Source organism: Polypterus senegalus, chromosome 12, assembly GCF_016835505.1.
Source record: "Polypterus senegalus isolate Bchr_013 chromosome 12, ASM1683550v1, whole genome shotgun sequence".
Classification (NCBI taxonomy): domain Eukaryota; kingdom Metazoa; phylum Chordata; class Cladistia; order Polypteriformes; family Polypteridae; genus Polypterus; species Polypterus senegalus.
The window spans coordinates 85,830,694-85,851,109 of NC_053165.1; the positions used below are offsets into that span (position 1 = coordinate 85,830,694).

Genomic DNA, 20,416 nt, shown 5'->3' on the forward strand with positions numbered 1-20,416 from the left:
CGGTTCTGCAAAGTTAAAGTGAGTCAAAAGATTTTTTTTTCGTATTCCATTTAAATTTGAAAAGTTGCAGGTTAGTATGTAAGTCTTGTTCCTTTGAGATCTGAAGGTCGAGAATCATACAGCTTGCATGGATGGATTTTTATAATAAAATTCTCAGCCCGTTTAAATCCCGTTCAGAATCTTTTTGAGTTTGAGCCAGCAATGAACAGAGAGTGCCAGTCTCTCACACTCGCCACCGTAGGTACTGACTCCCGGACCAATTTGGATTCACCGATTAGGAAGGAATATTTCGGACAAAATGAAACGAGTCTATTCAACTATTCATGATCTAAAACAGGTTCGTGGAGAATCTGGGGCCAATAAGAGCAAGCAGCTCTTCTTCGTTCTTTCATGTTTTATCCGGTACACCAGAGCCTACCCGACGACAGGGTTGTGCCAGTCCAATGCACACACACGGATTCACACCGACCTGAGCACCTAACACGCCTGTCTTCAGGATGTGGAAGGAAGCGCGCATGCACAGCGGGGAAGATACTCAGGGCCGCGTGACGCGGAGGCGGTAACCATGGAGACGCGTAAACAGAAGCGCTCTCGCGGAAGCAGGCTTCTTTCCCCAAAGTCCGTAATCCTCAACATAAAGCGTGTTTGCCGCGCTGTCCACTCTTCATAAACACAACGACAATGAGTTTCGGCTCATACAACCCAAATGTGCGGATTGGAAACTGGAATGAAGACTTGTGTCTGGAAGAGGTAAACCAGTGACGATTTATTTGGCGATGTCTTGCAGGCGTTTTTTTCTCGTAACGAGTTCTTGTAATCTGTTTTAGAGTCGCGGTGCAGTAAATGATAATTTCCTGCATGGCTAAAATACCTGCTATTAATTTACTTCAAACAGAATATTAATACGCCATAACCAAGATAATACGATTGTCGAGCTTGTACCCTGCTCACATTAAAGTTTTAACAAACCTATGATTATAATTGCACTGATTTTTACTTAGCAGGATTTAGCCGTGCTCGCCCACAAGTTTTATCTGTAAGAGAATTAAGAGGTATACCTGTTCCATTATTCAAATTGAATTGCTAATAAACTTATTATTTATTTTAGAGTTCATTTTTTTAAATGCTTTTCGATCTTTGAGATTACTGTGAATTGATTTTCCGTCTCTCTCATTTAGGATGCCATTAAGGATTTTTTGGAAAAGAAGGAAAAGGGAGAACTTACAACCCAAAAAGCTGGTTTTCTGAAGGAAAATATTTGTAAACCGGTAATTTTATGCACTGCGTTTTACTTTGCATCTTTGCAATTTTCAGATCGTTTTAGATGAGGTATTAAGTAATGTAGGGCAGCAATTAGTATTGGAGTCCTGGGTCCAAATCGAAGTCAGTGTGAGGTTACACTAAAGATGCCGGAGTGTTGGAACCATGTTTAATAAAAATGGAGGTATTCTGAAATGCATTTGAGATATCTCAAAGTAGTATCTTGAAATCTATTTGAGATATCATAAAATGTATTTAATGTAGCTTTCCGATTTCCGAAAATATGCTGCATTTAATACATTTTAAGATCTCTCAAGTGTACATTTCCAGATGTCTCCAAAAGTTCCCCTCTCCGGTGCATTTGTATAGATATGAAATAATTAAGTCTGTCCTCATTTTGAGATATCTGAAAAGCAGTTCAAGGTCTCTCAAAATAACTTCCACGTGGACATAATGTCCTCAATTAAGAGATCTCCAAATGGCTGTCCGATATCGAAAAAACGGACCGGAAGCTTTTCGGGATATTTGGAAATGTCTTTGAGATATCTGAAAATGCATTCCAGATGTTGACATTATTTTAATTTACAGTATCTGAAATGCATTTTGACGTGGCTCTATTGCCAAATATCTTTATATTGACTTACGATTCCGATGTCTAAAATACACACTTTTAGTCCTGTCTTAAAACGTATTTCAAGATAAGTCTCCAAGACATGAACTTATTTTAAGTTATCTAAATATCATTTGCAGATATCTACAATGTTTTGCAGTTCCTCAGCTGCGTCTCCAGATATCTTTAAGAAGACATTACCTTGTTTTACATTTTCTAAAGATCCTTTTCAGATCTCTACAGTGCATTTCAAGATGCCCAAATCCGTTTCCACATTTCCTCCAGATTCGCTTCAGCAAGCTCAGATCTCCTTGATTGACTTCTTATATTTCTTCAGCCCCCTCCTTTTTTTTCCTAATGTGTAGCCCACGGTGGTCTCTGCCTTCTATTTCCTTTCAGATTGATCTGTCGGTGACAGCTGATGGATTTATTCACTTTGGAGACGTGGTGATACTTCTAAATCTGGGAAGAGAGAAGGAAAGTGTGAACAGCAGCGATCCACCCCGGGAACCCGCCACCTTGAGTATCAATGTCGATGAGACCAAAATCAGCAAGCTGGCTTCAGTTCAGGCTCCTTGTGAAGTGACGGCGAGCCGAAGCCTCACTCCAAGCGTGAGGAATGCTTTTGTCATTGTCAGGTAAGGCAACTAGACCTTTGGTGACGGAAAACTGCATACGCTGCTCAGGTCACCCACTCGTTATTGTCATTTAAGTTGATCCTATTGTAGGTGAAGTCTGGGAACCCCTCTCTGGGTCGCCTTGCAGGTCAGTCACCCGTTATACGTTATATATGACTATTAAATCAGGAAAAATATTTACACACTTAGAGATGGCTATAAAAGATGTACAATGTAAGATAGTGTGTCTGGCGCTCACACTTCCTAGTTTGATCACGTCATTGGAGCCAAACTGATCAATCATATTGCTGTAAGGGACAGGACACACACACACACCTTAGTATTTTATTATATACTAGCCATGGTACATGTCGAGGACAGTGAACAGAATAATTAAATAATATTTGCGATCTCATGCTCTACGTGTACCTTCAGCACCTTTCCTCCTCATCCCGTTTTGCCTGAAAGTCTCTTCACCGTTGCTCCCTCTCTCAAGCCTGTGCCCACAGAGCCTGCTCCTCAGACTCTCTCATTATTCTCGAGACGCCTTTCTCGCCTCCTTCTTTTAATTTTATACTTTCAGCCTCTGAAGGTGACGCCTCTACAAACTCTTGTCTCTTCTCCAACGCTCCTTCTCACACTCTGTCGTAATTCTCAGGGCGCCTTTCTCGCCTCCTGACCGGCTTCATGCTTACCGTTTTTGAAGGTGACTCTCTCAGCTTGCGCGTTTTCTCCTCCTCCACATTTCCTCTGTCTGTTCGTCACCAAAGCTAAACTGACCAAATCACACCAATGCCAAACTGACCAATCAGATTGCTCGGAGGGACGGGACGGGACACACAGACCTTAGTGTTTTATTATACACTAGAAATTTGCTGAGGTACTTCTTATATTCTTCTTCTTAATAATAAAAAATAATCAAATAATAATAATAACAATTATTATTATTATTATTATTATTATTATTATTATTATTATTATTATTATTATCCAGCCATCCATCCATTTTCAAACCCGCTGAATCCGAATACAGGGTCACGGGTATTATTATTATTATTATTATTATTATTATTATTATCCATCCATCCATTATCCAACCCGCTGTATCCTAACTACAGGGTCACGGGGGTCTGCCGGAGCCAATATCGGCCAACACAGGGCACAAGGCAGGAAACAAACCCCAAGCAAGGGCGCCAGCCCACCACAGGGCACACACACACAAACACCAGTCACACACACGGGACAATGTAGAATCGCCAATGCACCTAACCTGCATGTCTTTGGACTGTGGGAGGAAATCCATGCAGACACGGGGAGAACATACAAATTCTGTGCAGGGAGAACCCGGGAAGCGAACCCGGTGTCCTAACTGTGAGGCAGCAGTGCTACCACTGCGCCACCATGCCACCCTTATTATTATTATTACTAGCAAAATACCCACGCTTCGCAGCGGAGAAGTAGTGTGTTAAATTAGTTATGAAAAAGAAAAGGAAACATTTTAAAAATAACGTAACACACTGGTGAGCCCTCATTGGGAGTCCTGTGTGCAGTTTTTGTTTTCATATAACAAAAAAGGACATAACAGCACAAGAGAAAGTCCAGAGAAGAGCAGCTAGGCTGATTCAGGGCAACAGGGGATGAGTTATGAGGGAAGATTAAAAGAACTGAACCTGTTAACCATTTAATGTCAGTAAATGTAGAGTATTATATGTGAGAAGTAAAAATGTCAGGTTTGAATACACAATGGGAGGTCTGGAAATTGAAGGATTTAGGAGTTGTAGTGGACTCGACACTATCAACTGCCAGACAGTGTTCAGAAGGCATTAAGACGGCTAACAGAATGTCAGGTTATATAGCGCCTTGACGTGTGGTGTACAAGTCACAGGAGGGTCTGCTCAAGCTTTATAACACACTGGTGAGGCCTCATCGGGAGTCCTGTGTGCAGTTTTGGTCTTCAGGCTACAAAAAGGACACAACAGCACAAGAGAAAGTCCAGCAATGAGGCTGATTCAGGGCTACAGGGGATGAGTTATGAGGAAAGATTGAAGGAGTTGAACCTGTTAACAGTTTAATGTCAGTAAATGTAAAGTATTACACATAAGAAGTAAAAATGTTAGAGTTGAACACACAATGGACGGTCGGAAAATTGAGAGTCCACCTTATGAGAAGGATTTAGGAGTCACAGTGGACTCAACACTATCAACTTCCCAACAGTGTTCAGAAGCCATTAAGAATGCTAACAGAATGTCAGGTTATATAGCGCCTTGACGTGTGGACTACAAGTCACAGGAGGGTCGGCTCACCCTTTATAACACACTGGTGAGGCCTCATCTGGAGTCCTGTGTGCAGTTTTGGTGTTCATATAACAAAAAAGGACATAACAGCACAAGAGAAAGTCCAAAGAAGAGCGACAAGGCTGATTCAGGGCTACAGGGGATGAGTTATGAAAAAAGACTAAAAGAGCTGAGCCTTTACAGTTTACTCAAAAGAAGATTAAGAGGTGACCTGACTGAAGTGTTTAAAATTATAAAGGGAATTAGACCAGTGGATCGAGACTGTTATTTTAAAATGAGTTCATCAAGAACACAATGACACAGTTGGAAACTTTTTAAGGGTAAATTTCACACAGTCTTTATGAAGGTTTTCTTTACACAGAGAACCAGAAACACATGGACCATAACTGACCAAGTCATGTGGTAGACAGCAGGACTTTAGGGACCTTTCAACCTCAACTTGATGTTATTTTAGAAGATTTTACGTGGATAGGACTTTCGAGCTTTGTTCTTGTCCAGATTGTTCTGATGCTCTGATATTCTAACGTACTCCTGCTGTGGTTAATTCACTTGATGGCACCGATTAGGAAAAGCACACACCTGTCTATAGAAGGTCCACAGTTGAGCAAAACCCGATAAGTGAAGAGCCCCAAGGTGGAATTTTTTTGGACTTGCTCCCCATGATAGGTTTAGTTCTCGATTAGGACCAAAAGCTTTCCTTGTGGGGAATTTATATAGTGACCCGTACCTGTACTTTATTCCATCCCTGCTAGTTTAATTAATAAAATCTCCATTCTTGGCTTCCAACAGTCCAATATGGAGTATCCTACCAGTAGGCACTACACATTTATTTCATAATAGTTTCCTGGTGTTTCTACTTTCCAGCCTAAATGAGATTTTTTGACCTCTTCAGATACACAATTTTGAAAATATATTTTCTAAGTCATTGAAACTTGGTCATCTGTATTTAACAGCGTTGACAGCAGCAGACCTGGAGACCCTCTCACCTTTGGCCAGAGCTTTGCTATTAGAACCACTGAGGGATTTGCCGGAGGGGTAAGTTCATGTCCTTGTCCATTTTTGGAGTCGTTCTGATTGCTTACTTTCATACGATAATGAATATTAGAAACTTTAACTCAGAGGGTTGAAGGATTGGGGATGGGGCATGAAGCTTTTTCCTACATCTTTCCTACTTTGTTCCTGCATTACCTGTAAAGTAGTTCTTATTAAATCCAAACTTTTCATCCAGTATAGCAGTTGGTCCAGCATACCACCCACTACTACTCCGGGGCGAGGTGGGGGGCTATGCCATCCAACATCGGCTGCTACAGCTCTGTGATGTTATGCTGGCCTTGCACAGCATCATGGGATTCTGGGGATAAAAATGTTGGTCTACACTGGTGGCACAGAGAATTTTCAGGAAAATATTTGGAGAAAAAGGTCACTGATGAACCCAGCAAAAACCCTCAAATTCGCAAACTTTGCTGACTGTCACTATTTCACAATACAAGTGTGTTATAAACTATGACCTTTTTTTTACGTATTTATGTCTGTGCCAATTGTATGCCAGCCTTTATTGTGTGCAATGCTAGCATCAGTGCCAGTTGAAGCCCATTTGGAGCCCTAGGCAGTATTAGACTTCACCGACCTGCCATCTTCACCTAGAGCATGAGCCCCTTCAGTTGTATAATTGGTGCCCCTCTCTTTACATAACGCAGACCTTACTGTCTCCAACTTTCATAAATGGAGCCCCTAATGGATTGACTGGCTCAGGCTGTAATTGCCATTCTGCATTTGTTGATGCTGGCACCCCTTGCCACCTGCCCATGCCACTCCGTCCCTACATCTGCCACTCACTAGCACGTATTATAAGTCATTTCACATTATATATTTTTACGCAGCTCTGTACTGTATATATTTATACATAAATGTTTTATTTTATTTTTTCCATCACCAGCTGTATTTAACAAGTGACAATCAATCATTCCAAAAGTGTGCTAAGAAATCCCGACTTCAAGAAGTCAGCCTGGTAGACCAACCTTCTTACTTGACGTGCTGGAAGGTCGTCTACTATGATCCACAGATGCGGCTTGAATATGAAGGGTGTCCCATTCCGGTAAGGCCTCTACTTGTAAAAAGTGATGACAACTGTGGGGCACGAGAGGCTGCTTTTACAGCTCTTTTATCCAGTGGGCAACGTTGTGCATTTGTTGAATTTGATGTTCCCTGTAGAGAAGCGCTGTTCAGAATTAAGTGTCTGTTGGTTTGCTAAGCATGTTTGATTGATTTTTCAGTTGGGTGGCACAGTGTCTAAATCTGCTCCCTCACACATTCAGTGTGCTCCGTTATCGTCCCGTGGGTGCGTTTTCACTCTGCCAGATTTGACAATCCTGTTGGGAGTTAGGATTTTCCTTTTTGGGACTTTGAACATCCTAAAGATGTGAATGTTAGGTTAGAGGGAGAGCTGCTCCAAACAGCAAACATTGCCTCACTAATCTTAAAAAACTTAATTCTCTTCCATCCTTTTTAAAGCATGGTACAAACTAATCCACCTTTATTTAATAAAAAGGATACATGTATGTTTGTCTGTCTTTATGTCCACCTGATTGCTATGTCTCAGTCATTGCAAAAGATGGTGCATCACAAACATTTTTAGTAATAAAACGTGTTATATTGGTCATTCTATCAGATGGTGTGTCACAAACACTGCTTTTATGACTCTTATACCAAATGGCATATAATTTGTCATTCCAACAGAGGGCACATCAAAAATTTTAACACTGCTTTTACAAATCCTATACCAAATGGCATATAGCAGAGACAAATGCATTGTATTTGTCATTTCAACAGATGGCGCATCACAAACACTGCTTTTATGACTCTTATACCAAATGGAATATAATTTATGATACCAACAGAGGGCGTATCAGAAATATTAACACTGCTTTTACAAATCCTATACCAAATGCCATATAGCAGAGACAAATGTATTCTATTTGTCATTTTTAACAAATGGTGCATCACAAATATGAGTGCTGCTTTTATGAATCCCCTACTAAATAGCATATAACTTTTGTCATTTGCATTTGTCATTCCAACAGATGGTGCCTTAGAAACATTAAAACTGCTTTTACGAATCTCGCACCAAATGGCATATAACAGAGACAAATGCATTGCATTTGTCATTCCAACTGATGGCATTTGCACTATCTGTACATTTGTATCTGGAGTTGAATTGGGTCGTGTGTATCTGGGGTTATGGGGTTCTGTGGTTCTCCCTACTGTTCACACCACATATAATAAAAATAAACAAAAAGGAAATAAATCTTTTTGCAAAGATAGAGTAGACGTCTTTTCATATGGGAGTCTAATAGTGAACTAACTCAAAGATGGCCAAATTGCACGTTACGTGGGGTCAAGGAGGGCGGACAACTGAAGTGACCTCAGAGGCAGAAAGGCCGTGAATCTTCTATTCTATTCTATTCTATTGTGGAAGCTGGCCTGGACACAGACAGGCAGACACACCAATGTCACCCTACACAAGTTTATTATACATTATATACACAGTTCAAGTGCTCACAATCCCTGCAAGTGCATAAAGTCCTTGCCTCTTCCCAATGCCTCACTCTCTTCAGGCCACCTCCTTGCCTCCTCCACCAAGCTTGGTCCAACTCCACTCCCGACTCTCGCCATTGACTGGTGGTGGCTGGCCCTTTTTGAAGCCCACCCGGAAGCGTTCCTGGTGCTTGAGCACCTGGTCCTAAGTGCACTTCCAGGTAGGGCTGAAGATTTGTCCAGCCGTGCTGCTGATTCCATGCAGCTCCCCCTAGCGGCCATTAGAGCCCCCAACCAGGCTGTGGAGGACTCCATCTCCCGTGGAGCCATGCAACAGGCTGGGGGATCACCGTCCGCCAGGAAGGCTGCCACCAAGCGTCCTGGGAGAGGTATTGAGCTGCCCATATCTATCTATCTATCTATCCATCCATCCATTTTCTAACCCGCTGAATCCGAATACAGGGTCACGGGGGTCTGCTGGAGCCAATCCCAGCCAACACAGGGCACAGGAACCAATCCTGGGCAGGGTGCCAACCCACCGCAGGACAAACACACCAAGGCCAATTTAGAATCGGCAATCCACCTAACTCGCATGTCTTTGGATTGTGGGAGGAAACCGGAGTGCCCGGAGGAAACCCACGCAGACACGGGGAGAACATGCAAACTCCACGCAGGGAGGACCCAGGAAGCGAACCCGGGTCTCCTAACTGCGAGGCAGCAGCGCTACCACTGCGCCACCGTGCCGCCCCATCCATCCATCCATCTATCTATCTATCTATCTATCTATCTATCTATCTATCTATCTATCTATCTATCTATCTATCTATCTATCTATCTATCTATCTATCTATCAACGCCTGACCATATTAATGATTCCATTGATAGCCGAGACGTCAAGCGTGTTTCTAATGGCTATCACTGCTTCCATGTGGACACAACATCAGCTCTGCTCAATTCAGATGTTGAGACCCCTGCTTTCTTACTGCCACATCCACGCTTATTACTGACAACTGCTGCTCTCTTATTATCCAGGATTAGATTAGATTAGTCAGGAGTTCTTATGTGTGTTTTTGTTTTAATAATATTTATATTTTTCTTGAGCTTCTACAACTAAGCATTTCACTGCAGTTTGCACTGTGTGTATCATTTTGTACGGTTTGTGACATATACAGTTTGATTTGATTATTTTTTTATGAGCTTATTAGGTGATTTCATGAAAGTCCTGTCTGTTTTCTGTCATTTTAAATTCTAACAGGCCAATTTAAGGATGCTCGTCGTCCACTGTAAAACAAACCAGTGCCTCGCCGCCCTTGGACAGCACACCGTGTGGTAAGTTCAGTGCCCACCGCTTGGTTGTAGTGTAGTATAATAAGGTCCTTTTTTTACCTTTTTGATGTAAAATCTATATATGTATAAACATTTTCCACCATTTTAGAGTTGTTAAGTTTTAGAGTTATTGTAACACATAGAGAGTCCCGTGAAATTCTTTCTCCCATGTATTAATCAGCCTGCCACGATTAATTGTGTCTTCCTTACGTGAAGAATCTGAGAACATGGCAGTTATTAACAGAAAAACATTTATTTCTTTGCATATTTCTGAATGAGCTTCCCACTGAAAGCATCTAGACGAATATGCAAATCAAGTCTAATTTATGAATGCAATTAAAGAAACAAAGATAATGAATTTAGCGGAAGCTGTCAAAATTGGGGGTGCTCATAAGAAATGTGATGATTTACTTCATGAGGTGGAGTGACATAATAAACAAGATATCTGACATATTAAAATGTCTGCTTCAAATAAAACGTTTAAAATTCCAAACATTCTGGATTGTAGCAGAAATGTTCATTTTGTCACCTTCTGATGGCGGTCCAAAGAGGGCTAGACTGCTAGTAAAGGATCCAAAATTAAAAATAACCTCATATTTGTAATCCCTGACCTTGAAATAGTCTAAAACGACACCCCACAAGCTTAACTTCGACATTTGTCATTGTAACCTACTGGGAGTGACACTGAGAGGGTGAGGACCACCGGTGAAGAATCAGAACTCTAAAATATGATGAGATCTGTGATCAGCCACCTCGAAAAAGCACAAAATGACATGCCTGTATTGTGAAAAGGAGTAACTTTGACCCCTTGTATCCCATTAGGCATTGCCCAACTTCAAGTCCGTTTTGGATTCAGACCCCTACTCTTTATCATGAGGGTGTAATTTCCTGCACAAAATATCATTCAAAAATGGCCTACAGTTGAACGTTAGAGGGCCAAAAATTGGGGTGAACCCCAAAAAAGGCATAAGTAGACATTGAGATGAGGTGAGCGTTATATCTTTTCTGGGGGTCTTCTCATACCGTTGAGTCAGGAGGCGCCAGACTAAACAATCTGAAGTGATTTCAAAGTGTTCACAAACAGGGTTAACATAAAATATCATTATACAGCATACAGTGGGTATTGAAAAGAATCCCCCCCTTCGAAATGTTCCCATTTTTTTTGCTTTACAGCCGCAAATGAAAACACACAGAAACCAATACAGTGGTACCTCGGTATACGTCCGCTTCGGAATAAGCCCAACTTGGTATTCGCCCTGTTTGGAATACGACTCGCGTGCCAGAACACCGCGTGCTACCCTCTCGAGACAAAGCCACGACTGCCCACGAGCGTCAGTACGCCAGTTGCTAGCATTCAGTGAACAACCCGTGCTATAACTCTGTGAATTTTCACGTGATTTTGTGTTTTTTCGCGTACATTTGAATTGATTGTTGAAAAGTATGAAGGTGGTGTGCGTATCCGGGACATGGCTGCTGCACACCGTATGCCGAGAACGACGGTATCTATGATTGTGAAAAACAGACGTTATTATAAGGTAAATTGAGGTTACATTTTCATTCATTTCATCTAATTGCTTTTGTATTTATGTATTTTAGTATTAAGCAGTGTTTAAATTATTTTTTACAACCCCATCAATGTATAATATGCCAATAACAATAGGATTTTTTTTTTTCATGGGAACGGATTAATCGTTTTCCCTTTATTTCTTAAGGGAAAAATGTGTTTGGTAAACGTCCTGTTTGGTATAAGTCCAAGGATCTGGAACGGATTAAGGATGTACAGTAATCCCTCCTTGATTGTGGGGGTTGCGTTCCAGAACCCGTCGCAATAGACAAAAATCCGCGAAGTAGAAACCATATGGTTGTATAGCTATTTTTATATATTTTAAGCCCTTATAAACTCTCCCACACTGTTAACATTATTAGAGCCCTCTAGACATGAAATAACACATTTTAGTCAAAACTTTAAACTGTGCTCCATGACGAGACAGAGATGACAGTTTTTTCTCACAATTAAAAGAATGCAAATATATCTTCTTCTCTTCATGAGCAGAGAATTTCAGAGAGAGAGAGAGAGAGCGCTCGCAAAGAAAAGCAATCAAAAAATCAATACGTGTGCTTTTAAGTTTGCCGCGGCATTTTTTAGAGGAGCGTCCGTATCTTCTAAGCAAACAGCTTCTGTGCAAACAGCCCCTCTGCTCACATACAATACAATACAATACAATACAGTTTATTTTTGTATAGCCCAAAATCACACAGGAAGTGCCGCAATGGGCTTTAACAGGCCCTGCCTTTAGACAGCCCCCCAGCCTTGACTCTCTGAGAAGACGTGGAAAAACTCCCAATAAAAACCTTGTAGGGAAAAATGGAAGAAACCTCGGGAAAGGCAGTTCAAAGAGAGACCCGTTTCCAGGTAGGTTGGGCGTGCAGTGGGTGTCAAAAGTAGGGGGTCAATACAATACAATATACAGAACAGAACAATTCCTTAAGACAGCATAATAATAAAAATTTTAGAAGTACGGTTTAACAGTAGATGATATGACATAATTAGGTTTGGATATTTTTAGAGTCCTGGAGACCTCATCCATCAAGCTGCCTCCCCATTTGGCCATGCCACGGCTAAAACGTTGCTCCGATGAAAGGACCCCTCTTTCCCATGATTCCTGTGATCCTCCATCAGGGATGACTTTACCATAGGCAGGCAAACAACTTGGCAGGTGGGCCGTGGCACCAATTGCCACATTTGGGTACCGAGAAAAGAAACAGAATAGGTGAGGGTTAGTATTCAAATAAACATCTCCTCCGTCAGGCGCAGAGAACATCAGAGAGAGAGAGAGAGAGAGCGAGATTAAAGCAAACAATCAAAAATTCAATAAGTGTGTTTTTGGAAGCACCGCGATAAAGCGGCATTTCTTAGAGGTGCGTCCGTATCTACTAGGCAAACAGCACCTCTGCTCACAGCCCCTCCGTCAGGCGCAGAGAATGTCAGAGAGGGTGAGAGAGAGGCAGAGACGAGCAAACAATCGAGCACCGCACGGGAAGCCTATCTTATAGCATTGAGGAGTTTTAGTTAATATGTAATACATGCTCTGATTGGGTAGCTTCTTAGCCATCCGCCAATAGCGTCCCTTGTATAAAATCAACTGGGCAAACAAACTGAGGAAGCAAGTACCATAAATTAAAAGACCCATTGTCTGCAGAAATCCGTTAACCAGCGAAAAATCTGTGATATATATTTAGATATGCTTACATTTAAAATCCGCGATAGAGTGAAACCGCGAAAGTCGAAGCGCGATATATCGAAGGATTACTGTATACCGAGGTACCAATGTATTTCTTCCCAGCTTTACTTACTCAATGCACCCTCCAACATCCAAAGTGAAAGATATCACAGCTACAGTTCAGAAGAATTATAAAAAATCTAAAACAAGACCTGCTGAGATTAATAAAGGATCACAAACCCGTCAATGTCATTTTGTTGAGCCACCTTTTGCTTTAATGACAGCCTTGAGTCTGTTGATTCTTCTCTGTCAGCTCTGCACACTTAGATTCAGTGATATTTGCCCCCCACTCTTCTTTACATTGGACAGTTCAGGTTCGGTCACATTGGATGGTGAGCGTTGGTGGTCTGCTATCTTCCAATCTTTCCACAGATTTTCAGTGTGATTTAGGTCTGGGCTCTGCCCGGCCACACCAGGACATTCATTTTTTTTCTCCTTCAACCACTCAATTTTTCTGTGTGCTTCGGGTCGTTGTCGTGTTGAAAGGTGAACCTTCTGCCCATCTTCAACTTTCTGGCAGAGGCTGGCAGGTTTTCCTCAAGAATGTGATGGTATTTTGCCCCAACCATTTTTCCTTCTACCCTAACGAGAGCCCCAGGCCCCCCACAATAGGATGCTGCCCCCTCAATGCTTTACTGTAGGTATGGTGTGTTGTGGATGGTGAGCTGCCACCAGGTCTACCGTTTGGTATTGAGGCCAAATAGTTTGATTTTGTCCTCATCTGACCATAAGACCTTTTTCCACTTGGCATCAGAATATCCAAGGTGCATTCTGGCAAAGCTCAAACGAGCCTCAATGTGGCCTTTCATGAGAAGTTCGACCCTCCCGAACAAGCCACAATTGTGGAGCGCTTGTGAAATTTTTGTCACATGCACACCATTAATGACCACTCAAATCCTGTAACTCCTTCAAGGTGGCCATTGGCCTCTTGGTAGCCTCTCTTACCAGTTTCCTCCTTGGTCTTCCATCCAGTTTGGAGGGTCCTAGTAGCACCAAACACTCGCCATTTCTTTATGATGGACTTTACTGAGCTCCTTGGGATTGATAAAGCCTTTGAGATGTTTTGGTCTCCATCTCCTGCCTTATGTATGTCCATAACTCTATCCCTGAGATCTTTTCAAAGTGGCTTGCCACCCATAGTCAGTTGTTTGCTGTCAGTTGCACCACCAAGCAAGGGAATGAATGGACCAGGAACTGCTTCACTAATCCCACTCATTACAATTGATCACAACCAGTAACTGCAATGGAAATGGTGGGCACTTACACCTGATTGAGTTTTGGGGGGATCCTTTATTCATCTCAGTATGTCTTGTTTTTTCATCCATCCATCCATTACTCAGCCCGGTATTTCCTAACTACGGGGTTACGGGGGTCTGCTGGAGCCAATCCCTGCCAACACAGGGTGCCAGCCCACCGCAGTATCTTATTTCTTATTTTTTATAATTCTTCTGAACTGTAGCTGTGATATCTTTCACTTGGATGTTAGAGATTGTATTGAGTAAGTAAAGCTTGAAGAAATATTGGTTTGTGTGTTTACATTTAAGGCTGTAAAGCAAAAAAAAAAAGGGAATATTTTGAAGGGGGGGGATTCTTTTCTATGCCCACTCTGTATAAACACAGTGCACTGTATGTAAACAGTTCTATACGGTTTGTATGTTAATAATATGCTGTTTATACAGCAACTCTACTACAGTGCCATACCTGTAGAGCTCCTTTTCTATGGTAAGATGCCATGTAAGTTAAACATTCGCTGACCTTAAATTCCAATTATTTCATTTTTTTTTTAACAGGACACCTTATGGCCAAGAATATGAAGTGACAGCCCACACTTTTTTGGACGCTCACAAGGCTGAACGGGACCCAAATCACTGGCTTTTCATTACCAAGGACCCTGGCAATGGCAGCCCTACAATGAGCGAGAGGTCTAATCCAATACCTGAAAGGATTCAGGACAATGAATGACCGAGTGACAGCCGTGACAAAGAGACCACCACGTAAAATGTGAACCCTCTGGCTGCAACTTGAAAAGCTTTTCAAACGTCTCGTTATTATGTCACATTCTGAATTTTTATTTAGCGTTCAAACAGTAAATTGAGGTGCTCATGAGTCGCCACGTTTTGGTGTCTTTCTTACCAGATGCTTTCAGATTCAAACGTTAATCCCAGAAAGGCCAGCGGAGAGATGAAGGAGAGGATGCCATGGCTGACCGTCTGTGATATAAAGGCTTCAGTTGGCTTTTGTTTTTTGTTGGAGGTCTTCTGTTACACTTCCTCTTCTCACATTATCAATAACCCGGATGCCCCTTATGACTTTTCGAGTGGGATCCTTAGTTCCGGTTATCCTCGGTTTGATGGCTGGTGTGGCACTGCTTACCTTCTTCCAGAGCATTAAGATTAAATTATGGGGGGGTGTGGCCTGAGGAATGGTCAAAGGTCAAAATGGTCCAAAGCAGAGATGCTGCTTCACTTCTGGGCCAGGGGTTCATTTCCAAGTCTGTATGAAGATGGGCATGTTCTCCATATGACTGGGTGGGTTTATGTCTCGGTATCTCCCAAATTCCTCCTGTATCCCTAAAATATGTGGTTTAGTGGATAAGCAGGTATGGAAGCGTGAGTGAGTGAGAAACTTGTCATTTTATCCTTTGGCTCTTAAAGGGTGAGGACCACAGGTAAAGAATCAAATATCTTAAATATCATCATAATCGTGATCAGCAACCTCAAGAAAGCATCAAATGACACTCCACATTCCTGTATTTCCGATCCCCATTTTTTTGAAGTTTTTTGAAAAAGAGTAACTTTGACCCCTCAGATCCCATTAGTGGGTGAACCCTTGTGGTTGGTTGATGTGGCCTGCAAGTCCTTCTGATCATTTTTGCTTCAGACCCCTAATGGTTTACTCTTTATCCTAAGGGTGTAATTTCCTGCCCAGACTATGATCCATACATGTTGGTATCTTCCAATTTCCTCCCATATCCCTAAAATACGTAGGTTAGTGGATGATTTAGGTGTGGAAGTGTGCGTATGTGTGGGTCAGTGAGTGAGCCTTGTGTCTTGTCCAGGTGTCCCTGCCTGATGTCTCTGCTCCCGGTGCCCCGAGATGGAATATCAGTTTTTCTCCATGGTTGGCTCTGGCTATGGACCTGATGCTCCTGACTGGTTTATCACTCCCTTACTTTCTTATTTCCCACTTCATTCCCTCACTTGGTTACCCATCCACATTTACTCACTCACACCCTCATTCACTTCGTCTCAGCTCTCCCATTCACTCACTTATTTCCTTGTTCATTTCCTGACTCACTGACTTGACTTCTTCACAAGTTGTTCATTCATCCCATCACTCATTCACTCGCTCTTCTCTTCCTTATCTATTCACTCCTCTATTCTTCTCTCGCTCACTTGCTTCTCATTCATTCATTCACTTATTCATTCTTTCCTCTCTTCCTTGTCTATTATCTTGTTCTGTTCTTCTCTTTTGCCACTTGCTTTTCATTCATTTATTCATTCACTCACTCACTCTACTCTTCGTAATCTATTCACTTATTCTCTTCTCTTGCTCTCTCGCTTCTCATTTATCCATGCACCTGTTCATTCATTCACTCCTCTCTTCCTCATCCATTCACTTATTCTTTTCTTCTCTCACTCACTTGCTTCCCATTCATCCATTCACTCATTCATTCATTCCTCTCTTCCTTGTCTATTCACTTGTTCTGTTCTTCTCTTGCTTTTCATTCATCCATTCACTTATTCATTCATTCACTCCTCTCTTCCGCATCCATTCACTTATTCTGCACTTATCTCATTTGCTTGCTTTTCATTCATTCGTTCATTTATTCCACTCTTTCTCTCTATTCACTTATTCTTTTTTCTCTCACTTGCTTCTCATTCAATTCATTCCTCTCTTCGTTGTCTTTTCAATTGCTCTCCTCTTGTCTCAGTTACTTGCTTCTCATTCATTCATTCATTTATTCCTCTCTCCCTCATCTGTTCACTTATTCTCTTCTTGTCTCACATGCTTACTTGCAGTCACTCACTCCCTACTTTTACTGCATGGCCAAACGTTTGTGGCCCCCTTACCGTCACGCCTGTTTGATCTTGCTGGCACATTCCCGTTCTCAAACCACAGCCATTAACGTGGATACGATAGCCTTGACTCTCCTGAGATGGCTTTCCATGAGACTTTGGAGTGGGTCTGCGGGGAGGTGTCCCTTTTTAACCAAGTGAGCCTTTGTCAGGTCAGGTATCGATATTGGATTTGGAAGCCCTGTCTCACAGTCGGCCTCTCCCAATTCATCCCTGAGATGTTGAGTAGGGTTGGGTTGGGTTGAGGTTAGGGTTTTGTGTAGACCACTTGAGTTCCTCCTTGTATTTATGGACCTCGTTTGGTACAGTCATGATAAAACAGAGATGGACCTTCCTCAAACTGAAGTGCACAGTTTTCTAAAATGTCTTTGTGAGTGGGGGCATTAACAGTACCCTTCATTGGCACCAAGGGGCTGAGTCCAAACCCTGCCATGATCCCACTTCCGATCAAACTTGACAGTAGATACTATGCAGTCTGGAAGTTAATAGTTCTCCTGGTATCCCGCAAGCCCTGATTGGTCCATCATACTGCCAGATAGTGAAGTGTGATGTGTGATTCATCACTCCAGAGAAGATGTTTCCACCACTCCAGAGTCTGCTTGACACCATGGCAGCCGATCTTAGGGCTTGTGTGCAGCTCACCCATGGAATCCCACTTTGTGGAGCTCCTGACGCACAGTCCTTGTGCTGATGCTGTTTCCAGAGGCAGTTCAGAAACTCATTGTTGGACATTGTTACGTGTTGTGGGCCTCACTACTCACAAGTCTACTATATTGGGTGGTCCACAAACCAAGTAAAGAGTTAATACTTATAAGAGTTGTTTCGCCACGAGGCCTACTTTTGTCCATTATGGATGGTTTGTTTACCTGTGAAATATTTAGACGTCACTCCATGTTGAACATTTTATTTGTATTGTTAGAACATACGGTTAGAACATGTGAACTCTTGCCCAGGTTCTTAACTATGTGATTAGTAAACAGTAAAAAATGAAATAGAGAACATTCTAGAAGTAAGGTGGAGTTCCCAGAACACTCTAGTAGGGAGTAGGAGTTTACAGAGCATTGTAGAAGTAAATGAGACTTTCCTGAACATTGCAGAAGAGTATGGAAGTTTCCAGAACACTGTAGTAGTACATAGGAGTTTCTAGAACACTCTGAATAGTGAGTATGTGTTTCCAGAACATTGTAGAAGAGTATGGGAGTTTCTATAACACTCTATAGTCATACACAGGAGTTTCCGGAATGCTATAATATTGAGTATGACTTTCCAGAACATTATATAGAAGTGAAAGAGTTTCTGGAACATTGCAGAAGAGTATGGAAGTTTCCAGAACATTCTAGTAGTACATAGGAATTTCCGAAACACTCTAATAGGGAGTATAAGTTTCCAGAAAATTGTAGAAGTAAATGAGAGTTTACAGAACACTTTAGCAGTTAGTAGGATTTTCCAGAATGTTCTAACCAGGAGCTTCCTGAAAGATCTAGTAGGACGTAGGAATTTTCAGTTTTGGCCCTTTTTGACAACAGCATCTCAGTAGAAACAAACCTTCAGCAGGCACTGATACCAGACATTTCATGACATCTTAAGCTGACTTAATAAATCTGAACAGGGGAAGCTGGAGGATCAGGTAAGAGGAGAAGAATGTCCTCCTTTGATGTCCTTATGGAAAAAGACAAACAATGGTCTCTTGTCGCTTCCACAGTAAACCACCAGAGCAGTGGATGGGTGCTTCAGTCTTCAGCGAATTTTGTGGACTGTCGGCACAGTTGAGTGTAGTGAGCGACGCACCTGAAAGCGGAGGAAGTCTCATCAAAAAGTACAACGGCATACTGACAAAGGACAAGGAACAGACTCGGGTTACTCTTCGTCGGGTCACAAACCATCACAAGAATTTTTCATCTTCATCAAAAAAGTTGTAGTCCTGCAAATGTGGAGCAGTCACCTGCTGCTCAGTTCAGAGGACATAAAAACTGCCAAGTGGAGTGACCTCGAAAATGTTATTTTTCATTAAAATTGCGTGTGTGTGTGTGTTAAGAATATGATAAAGAATAAATCTAGCCATTTTTTCTTGTATACTGTATATATATACAGTAAACCCTCGTTTATCGCGGTTAATCCGTTCCAGACTCTACCATGATAAATGAATTTTCGCGAAGTAGGATTCTTTATTTATCAAATATTTTCACAGAGTATAGAAAACCTGTTTACAACCTTCTAAATACGTTTTTTAACATTATTAGAGCCCTCTAGACATGAAATAACACCCTTTAGTCACTATTACACTCGTATTACTCAATATATTAGACAAAATAAGAGAAAATAAGACATATTAGACGTTACAAATATCATATTACTAGGCGCACTCGCCTTTTAAGGCGACCGACTTTTATCTTCAATTATTGTGCGCTCCATGTGTACATCAGGCATGTAAGTGTAGAGAACGAGAACATCAAAGTGTCCATTCATAACATTTTTTTTTTATCCCCTCGAGTGCCTGTCCAAAGTCGTACAATGTCAGCCCGAATCTGTACCGCTAAAGACGGAGTTTCTTGCACTAAATAAGCTATAGATGAGAATAAGCAAGCACCATCTCCCAAGATATTTACTACACGGTGAGGTATTTGTACTCCATCAACATTAATTATTTCCAGAGACATAATTTTTCTATTTTTCCAGCGCATCGCGCACAAAAGCAAGGGAACGATGAGAGCACCAGAACTCTGCTCACATCGCGTCGCTTCGTACCTCAAGCCGCAAGTAGTAAGTCTGTAATAAGCGGAATACCACTACGCTTTGCACTCATGGGACGGAAGGACAATCCCGAACGCTTTTCTATAGTAGATTATTGTACTGTACATTTAATTGCACACAACCACTAACCTATGAAGGCACGACCTCAGTAGGAGAGTCTTCACAGGTGGTGCAGTATCTTCAGCAGGTGCGTTGTTGTCTTCTTCCGCTGAAGAAGTACTAGGAGTAGGCAGTGGGTGTCTGGGTGCGCGGCTGAAGAACATCTTGATAGGCAGTTGCTGGCGCTGTCTTTTCACATGCGTGAGGAGGCTTTTGTAGGGTATTGCCATCTTTAATCATATCCAAGAGTTTCACCTTCTCCTGGATAGTAAGCATCTTCCTCCGGCGCTTAGTTTTATTCTCAGAAGGCTTAGAAAAAGCAGCACGTTTAGGAGCCATCGTAGGGCTTAGATAAAAGTTCTTAGAAAGCACATGTGTAGTGACGTAAGCGTGTATGAGAAAAAAATCGCGATAGAGTGAAGCCGCGAAAGTCGAAGCGCGATATAGCGAGGGATTACTGTATATATATATACACTCACAGTATATACACATCTCAAGTCATGCCTGCCTGTTACCTTTCAGATTTTGCCTAAGGTAAGCACTGCCACTCTGGGACACCAGGGTT

At 41.9% G+C, this 20,416-nt stretch overlaps 1 protein-coding gene across 1 annotated transcript; it reads left to right on the plus strand.

The window, feature by feature from the left end:
• The first annotated feature begins 582 nt into the window (after positions 1-582).
• Positions 583-15,021, plus strand: cfap161 (cilia and flagella associated protein 161). Its single transcript, XM_039771002.1, has 7 exons — positions 583-750; positions 1,179-1,268; positions 2,270-2,508; positions 5,735-5,816; positions 6,718-6,876; positions 9,571-9,644; positions 14,713-15,021. Exons 1-7 carry the CDS (start codon positions 682-684, stop codon positions 14,882-14,884), a joined length of 885 nt encoding a protein of 294 aa, XP_039626936.1. The 5' UTR covers positions 583-681; the 3' UTR covers positions 14,885-15,021.
• Positions 15,022-20,416: the final 5,395 nt, after the last annotated feature.